General features: G+C 41.4%; 1 protein-coding gene across 1 annotated transcript in view; it reads left to right on the forward strand.

Moving 5' to 3' along the window:
* FMO4 (flavin containing dimethylaniline monoxygenase 4) overlaps window positions 1-7,984 on the forward strand; it is a 34,245-nt gene extending 26,261 nt beyond the window's left edge. The window contains 2 exon segments of the mRNA XM_067728623.1: window positions 5,917-6,271; window positions 6,273-7,984. Coding sequence (XP_067584724.1) covers window positions 5,917-6,271; window positions 6,273-6,344 — 427 coding nt within the window. The 3' untranslated portion in view covers window positions 6,345-7,984.
* Window positions 7,985-8,881: the final 897 nt, after the last annotated feature.

Genomic DNA, 8,881 nt, shown 5'->3' on the forward strand with positions numbered 1-8,881 from the left:
CCTCACTCCTGAAAAATGGTGAATCCCAGCCTTAATCCTCAGACCTCTTCTCACTTCTATTAACACTCACTCCTAGGTGGCCTCACCAGGCCTGTGGCTTTAAATGCCATCATACACTCATGGCTCCCAAACTTGGATCTCTAGCCCAAATCTCTCCTCGGAACTCCAACTCTTAATCCAACTCCCTCTAGATAGCTCCACTTAGATATGTAATAGGTGTTTGAAATTTAATATGTCTAAAAACTAACCCTCGACCTCCACCTGCACGTGGGCTGCTCTGAGACTTTCCCCTTCTCAGTCAATGGCTACTTATTCCAGTTGAACAGTCAAAAACTTTGGAATGATCTTTTTTCCTCTCTTTCTCTCACATCCTCAGCAAATACTGTCAACTCTTACCTTCAAATAAATTCAGAATCCAGACCCTTCTCACGACCCTGGCTGCTACCACCCCAGAACAGGCCACTATCATCTCTCACCAGGACACTTGCTGTCACCTCTTATCTGGTCTCTGTACCTCCCGTCTGCTATTCTACAGTCTAACCTTGACGTTGCACAAGAGTGACCAATGCTAACATTGCTCTTCTGTTGAAAACCCTCTGACTGCTTCCCATTTCACTCCCAGAAACTTCCCTGCAGCTCTGCACCCCTATAGGCAACCAGCTACCTCTATGCCCTCATGGCCTCCCGTTCTCCCACCTCACCCATACTGCTCCAGTCACTCCAGACAGCTCCCTGCTCTTCCAACATGCCAAGCATAGCCCCCTCAGAACCTTTGCACTTACTGTTCCCTCTGCCTGGAATGTTCTGCCCCCACCCCGTACCTGTAGGTTCACTCTGCTCAAATATCACCTCATAAGAGAGAAGCCTTCGCTGAGAACACTGTATAAAATGGCAAACCACTCAGTCTCATCATTGCCTCTTCCCCTTTACCCTCCTTTATATTTCTTCATAATTCCTATTACCGCTTGATATATTCTATATCTATTTGGCTGGGGTTTTTTTTCTACAGCCTGATGATTTTCCCTGTTAGAATGTAAGTTCCTTGATAGCAAGGACTTTGTTTTACTCACTGTTGAACTCCCAGCACCTAGGATGGTGCCTGTCATGTGATACACACTTAAGACTGATTGATTAATTGAAGGAAAGAATGAATAATTGAAAGAATGACATTGGCACATCATGAAGGTTTACTAACAACAGAAATAAGTGGGAACAGAGCCTTCATATACACTATACAGTTGACCCTTGAACAACACAGGTTTGAACTGCGTGGGTCCACTTACGTGTAGAATTTTTTCAATATATTGGAAAAATTGGGGGAGGTTTGTGACAATTTGAAAAAACTCACAGATGAATCACAAAGCCTAGAAATACTGAAAAAATTAAGAAAATTTAGGTATGTTATGAATGCGCAAAATATATGTAAATACTAGTCTATTTTATTATTTACTACCATCAAATATACAAAAATCTATTTTAAAATTTATCAAAACTTGCACACATAAACACAGACCATGCATGGCACCATTCACAATCAAGAGAAATGTAAATAAATGTAAAGATGCAGTATTAAATCATAACAGCAGAAACTTAACTGTAGTATATACTGTACTACTGCAATAACTTCATAGCCACCTCCTATTGCTATTGTGATCAGTATTAAATCATAACAGCAGAAACTTAACTGTAGTATATACTGTACTACTGCAATAACTTCATAGCCACCTCCTATTGCTATTGTGATCAGCTCAGGTGTTTCAACTATCAGCTTAATATGTCATGTGATGCTAATCATCTCTGCAAGAGCAGTTCATCTCTCCAGTAAATTTCGTGTCTCAGTAAAAAGTGATCTCTTGCAGTTATCACGTATTTTCCATCGTGTTTAGTAAACCTTGAATAATACCACAGGACCCATACAAAAGTGTCACTAGTGATGCTAGAAATGCTCCCAAGGAGGAGAAAAAAGTCATGACATTACAAGAAAAAGTTGATATGTACAATAGATTGAGGTTTGCTAGCTGCAGTTGCCTGTCTTTTCAAGATAAATGAATCCAGCATAAGGACTGTTATTTTAAAAAAGAAAATTTGTGAAGCCATCGCTGTAGCTATGCCAGCAGGCATGAAAACCTTGCACTTTTGTGAAATACCTTTTTATCTTGTATTGAAAATGCAGCTTTTATATGTGTGCAGAATTACTGTAAGAAAGGCATAGTTATAGACTAACATGACTTGAGAAAAAGTGAAGTCATTACACAACAACTTAAAGCAAAAGAAAAGTGAGGAAGATTGTAATGCCAGAGAAGGATGGTTTGATAACTTTAGAAAGAGATTTGTCTTTTAAAACGTCAAGATAGGGACTCCTCTCATGGCGCAGTAGTTAAGAATCCACCTGCCAATGCAGGGGACACGGGTTCAAGCCCTGGTCCGGGAAGATCCCACATACCACGGAGCTACTAAGCCCACGCGCCACAACTACTGAGCCTGTGCTCTAGAGCCCGCGAGCCACAACTACTGAGCCCACGTGCCACAACTACTGAAGCCTGCGCGCCTAGGGCCTGTGCTCTGCAACAAGAGAAACCACTGCAATAAGAAGCCCGCACAGCACAACGAAGAGTAGCCCCCACTCACCGTTAACTAGAGAAAGCCCGTGCGCAGCAACGAAGACCCAATGGAGCCAAAAATTAATTAATTAATTGATTAATTTTTTTTTAATGTCAAGATAATGGGAGGAGCAGCTTCTGCTGACCAAGAGGCAGCAGACAAAGTTCCAAGACACCATTAAGAGAAGGATACCTGCTTGAACAGGTGTTTAATGCAAACAAAAGTGCCCTATTCTAGAGGGGAAAAAAAGGCCACAAAGGACATTTATTAGTAAAGAAGAGAACTAAGCACCAGAATTTAAGGCAGGAAGGCGTAGGCTAACTCTACTGTTGTGTGTAAATGCAGTCAGGTTTATGATTAGGACTGCCTTATCTATAAAGCTGCTAACCTCAAGCCTTGAATGGAAAAGATAAATACCAGCTGCCAGTCTTTTGGGTGTACAACAAGAAGGCCTGGACAATGAGAACCCTTTTTCTGGATTGGTTCCTTCCATGCCTTGTCCCTAAAATCAGGAAGTTCCTTGCCAGTAATGGACTGTCTTTTAAAGTTCTTTTGATATTGGATAATGCCCCTGGCCACCCAGAACCCATGATTTCAACACAAAGCGCTGAAGTGCTCTATGGAAGGAATTGTCAGTGCTATGGAAGAAAACAGAACATCGGGAAAGTCTGGAAGGATTACACCATTGAAGATGCCATTGTTGTTATAGGAAAAGCCGTGAAAGCCATCAAGTCTGAAACAATAAACTCCTGCTGGAGAAGACTGTGTCCAGATCTTGCGCGTGACTTCACAGGATTTATGACAGAGCCAATTAAGAAAACCATGAAAGAGATTGTAGATATGGCAAAAAAAAATAAAAATAAAAAGCAGGGGGTGAAGGGTTTCAAGATAAAGATCTTGGAGAAATTCAGGAGCTAAGAGAGAGGGCTTCCCCGGTGGCACAGTGGTTAAGAATCCACCACCAATGCAGGGGACACTGGTTCGAGCCCTGGTCCAGGAAGGTCCCACATGCTGCAGAGCAACTAAACCCGTCTGCCAGAACTACTGAGCCTCCGCTCTAGAGCTCACGAGCCACAACTACTGAGCCCACGTGCCACAACTACTGAAGCCCGCATACCTAGAGCCCGTGCTCCACAACAAGAGAAGCCACCGTAATGAGAAGCCTACACACCGCAATGAAGAGTAGCCCCCGCTCGCCGCAACTAGAGGAAGACCCAACACAGGCAAAAAAAAAAAAAAAGCTTAACAGAGGGAATTCCCTGGCCATCCAATGGTTAGGACTCTGTGCTTCCACTGCAGAGGGCAAGGGTTCGATCCCTGGTCTGGGAACTAAGACCCTGCATGTCACGCACAGCGCGGCCACACACACACACACACACACACACACACACACACACACACACACACACACAAAAGAGCTAATAGAAACCATACCAGAGGAATTAACAGAAGACAACTTGATGGAGATGAGTGCTTCTGAACCAGTGCAAGATGATGAGGAAGAAGACATAGAAGAAGCAGTGCCAGAAAACAAAGTGACATCAGACAATCTGGCAGAAGGGCTCCAATTATTTAAGACTGATTTTGACTTATTTTATAACATGGACCCTTCTATGATACAGGCACTGAAACCAAAGCAAATGATGGAAGAAGAATTGGTACCTTATAGAAACATTTTTAGAGAAATGAAAAAGCAAAAAAGTCAGACAGAAATTACAGTGTGTTTCCATAAAGTCACACTACATGTACCTGCCTCTTCAGCCTCCCCTTCATCTCCTCCACCTCTTCTGCCTCTGCCACCCCCAAGACAGCAGGACCAAGCTTCCTCTTCCTCTGCCTCCTCAGCCCACTCAATGTGGAGATGACGATGAAGACCTTTATGATGACCCACTTCCCCTTAATGAATAGTAAATAATCATCATGCCCTACTGTCAATAGATTTATCTGTTGTGTTTGTGCGTCTGTCTTCATGTGAAAATCTAAAAACTGCACGGCAAGAATTGTATGAGAAGTTTTTGTGTCATCATCGTCATCGTTGCTTAAGTATCTGTCATGTAGAACATCGTGTGTAAGACTTGTACTGAAAGTGGATAGCCCATCCTTACATAGGTATAAAGTGAGTGATATTTACAGTAATATAAAATTAATAATGTGTTAGTTTTCTTACTATTTTCTAACTTTGCTTTCAAAGAATTACATTACTGTACAGTATGCCTCTTTCTCTCATATTTGGAGAAACTGTCTATCAGCCTATCATCACAGGTAAGTGGGTTTTTTTAATGTAACAATGTTTCCAATACTGTACTATGAATATGACTGTAATGCTGTATACCATAAAAATTTTATAATGATTCATTCATTAGTATATAGGCTAGGGTTCCATGAAATAATCACATTGCTGCTGCTTTTTCATTATCAATGTATGATTCATTATACTTGTAAATAAATATGAATTTCTTTTTCACATTATCTTTTCATTTTTGATGAAAATGAAAATGATGTCTAGTGTTTGGGATACAAACAACATCTACAGTATTTTGTATCATATAAGACAATATTGATATAGTTACCAATTGACAATTCATCTTATAAACAGATGACATAAACTCATGGTATTGATGAGTACAGTACAGTACTGTAAATATATTTTCTCTTCCTTATGATTTTCTTAATAACATTTTCTTTTCTCTAGCTTACTCACTCTATTATAAGAATACAGTGTAGAATCATACAACATACAAAGTATGTGTTAATCTACTGTTTATGCTGTCAGTATGGCCTCCAGTTAACTACTAATAATTTATTAGTAGTTAAGTTTGAGGGGAATCAAAAGTTTCATGTGGATTTTCAACTACATGGTGGGTTGGTGCCCCTAACTCTCTCGTTGTTCAAGGGTCAACTGTACTTATATCTGTATCATGTTCAGTACTGCTACGCCAATTACGGTCCTCTCAACTCACAATTAACATCAATAAAAATAATTTAGGTAGCTATATATGTGATGCTTTCTTATCATGTTTATTTATTCAACAAATAAGATATTTTAACTGATCTGATTTTATCCTCCTATCAAATTCAAGAACCTAAAACATTATTTAAATCTCCTCTTCCAATTGCCTCCTTCTACCATCTCCTTTAACAAAATTAATTATGCTCACAAATACCCTATGCAAATAAACTCCTCTTATTTTTTTCTCTTCAACACAGAAAAACATTCCTGACATGGTTTGACTCCAATAGAAAGAAACAAAATGGTGGGAGGTGGGGTAACTCATAACTTGAAAATCAAAAGTAATCCATCTTCTTTCCTATCAGGGGTTTGATGAAAGATACCAGTGGAGACAAACTTGACTACATTTCCTACATGGATGAACTTGCTGCCTGCATAGGCACGAAGCCCAATGTCCCACTTCTGTTCCTCAAGGATCCCAGACTAGCTTGGGAAGTTTTCTTTGGACCATGTACTCCTTACCAGTATCGCCTAATGGGCCCTGGAAAATGGGATGGAGCCAGAAATGCCATCCTGACCCAGTGGGACAGGACACTGAAACCCTTAAAAACTCGAATAGTTCCTGATTCCTCCAAGCCTGCCTCCATGTCACGTTATTTGAAAGCTTGGGGGGCACCTATCCTGCTCGCCTCCCTTCTACTGATCTGTAAATCTTCACTTTTTTATGAAATTGGTGCCAGAAAAACTATGGGACAGAATTTCTCCTTACTTAATAAGTATTTGGCGAGGATAAATCTGCTTGGTTATGAGGGTTGTACCAAGTCATATTAATTCTATTCCCAAATATCTTGTGTTTTTCACTTCTCTTCTCCATCATAACTGTTATCATCCAAGGTTAGGTCTAATCATCTCTTATCTGAATTATTGTACTATCTTTCTCTCTATTCTCAGTATCCCCTTTTTTTTGCCTCCTACCTAAGCAATTATTCTAAAATAAAAAATATTGTCATTGTTTCTATCAAGATCCTGGCAGGAATAAGATAGAACTCAAATTAGGTAATTTAATATAAAGATTATGTCAAGTGGTTTGGGCAGAGTGTAGGGAAATCATAAGTAGAATGAAATTCTGCCACACTAGTAACAATGAGGTGCTTCTACCGTCCGTAGGCCTAATGAGGAAAGGGGAGAAAACAATTATGAATGAGAGAGAGAGAGATTATGTACAGAGGGCCGCCTCTCAAGAACTATGACCTCCAGCTGACCAATGAAGGCAGTCCATGGTGACTCCAAAAGTACTAGGGAAATTAATTGCCGAATCTTAGGCTCTTCCATCCCGCTGCCCGTGCTCCCCAGTGGCCTAACCCAACCAAAATTTAGAGGGCAAGGTTACCGACTATTGTGGATTTAATTGCACCCCCCCACACACCAAAAGATATATTCAAGTCGTAACCCCTGGTACCTGTGAATGTGACCTTACTTGGAAGTAGGATCTTTGCAAATGTATATAAGTTAAGACGAGATCATACTGAAGTAGGGTGAGCTAGATCCACTATAAAAAGAGGATCCTTATAAAAAGAGGATAAGACACACAGAGACACAGTCACAGTGGAGAATGCCACGTGAAGACAGGCAGAGATTGGAGTGATGCATCTAAGGATCGCCAAGCAAGCAAACACTGGAAGGTAAGAGAGAGGCACAGATCAGATTCTCCCTCAAAAGCTCCAGAGGGAGCAACCCTGCCAACAATTCCGGACTCCTAGCCTCCAGAACTGTGAAAGAATAAGCCACCCACTCTGTGGTACTTTGCTATGGCAATCCTAGGTTACCAATACACCAACTGACGTGTTAGGAGGTGAGCCTCCTAAGCCACAGAGCAAAGCAAAGATGATGGGGAGTGTATAGGAAAGGGCAACCAGAAAGGATCCAGAGCAGACACGTTGCTTTCCAATGTAAAAATCCTTCAAAGTTTGTCCCTTGATTAGAGATAATAAATTCCTTAGCCTGGAAGAGGAGACTCTTCATGACCTGAGTCCCTTTGCCTAGGTCACCAGAATCCTGTCCTGCAGCTACCCCTCCACTTCAAACCCTGCCATCTAGTACTACCAGACTACGGACTGTGCTGTACCCCCTCACTTTGGCACAAGCTGTTGCCTCTTCCAGCCCCTCGAATCCATACCTGACTGTCTTTCTAGAGAGAGCTTGATCTTCACCCTCTGTGAAGCCTTCCCTGATTCCCCAAAGCAGAGTTGACTGCCCCTTCGTAATGATTGTGCCTCATGTACTACTCTGTCATTGTTCTGTTCTTGCTATAGTATAATTTTCTATTTCTGTCTGTCTCCTAATGAATGGTGAGTTCTTGAGAGGAACCATGTTCAGCTAAAACACTGCCTGATAAAAAGACTGCAAAATAAATATTTGATGACTGAACAGTGACCTCACTGGCTGACGTTCCTTGTCTCTCCTCTTCTACCCACATTCTTTTCTTCTGCCAACTTGATAAATTACCTCAGGTTACCTCAGCTCTGCAAATGAACAATGACAGTCCACCAACACCTATTTCACAGACAGTCTTTGTGGCAATCAGAGTAAATACAACTAACTAATCCATAACTGGGAGCCAGGTGTACTGGTTCAAAGTGCTAACTCTAGTATTCAACCTGGATTATAATCCCAGCTCTTCCATTAGCTGTAAGGCCTTGGCCGAATTACTTAGCCTCTCTGAGCCTCAAGTCCTCAGCTGGAAAATGAGGAGAAAAGAATAGTATCACCTACCTCAAAAGTAAACATTAAGTTTACTTAACAATATAGTGTGTTACTTACACAGTAAATTACCTATTAACAGCTGAGGAGTCTGAAGACATTTTTAATTCTCTGAATTAAAGGATTTGAAAATGATTGCCTGTTGCCTAATCAGAGAGTATGGCCTTTGCTCTCTGTGGATTGTCTGGTAGCACTTTCCAACTACCATTACTCTTTTGTCCTTGTGCCCCACCCCCACCCAAACCCTGAGGTGTGCTGCCACCACCATCGCTGCCACTATCACCGCACCACCCTCAAGCTTCTCAGATGGACCTTCCAGGATGCAGTAAGCAAATAATAGCAAAGGAAGAATTATTCTCAATCATCAAGAGTGGACCTCCTGTCAGAAGAACCTAGGGGCAAGACGGGAATAAAGACACAGACCTACTAAAGCATGGACTTGAGGATATGGGGAGGGGGAAGGGTAAGCTGGGACAAACTGAGACAGTAGCATGGACATATATACACTACCAAACGTAAAACAGATAGCTAGTGGGAAGCAGCCGCACAGCACAGGGAGATCAGCTCGGT

The sequence above is a fragment of the Pseudorca crassidens genome, chromosome 2, assembly GCF_039906515.1.
Source record: "Pseudorca crassidens isolate mPseCra1 chromosome 2, mPseCra1.hap1, whole genome shotgun sequence".
Classification (NCBI taxonomy): domain Eukaryota; kingdom Metazoa; phylum Chordata; class Mammalia; order Artiodactyla; family Delphinidae; genus Pseudorca; species Pseudorca crassidens.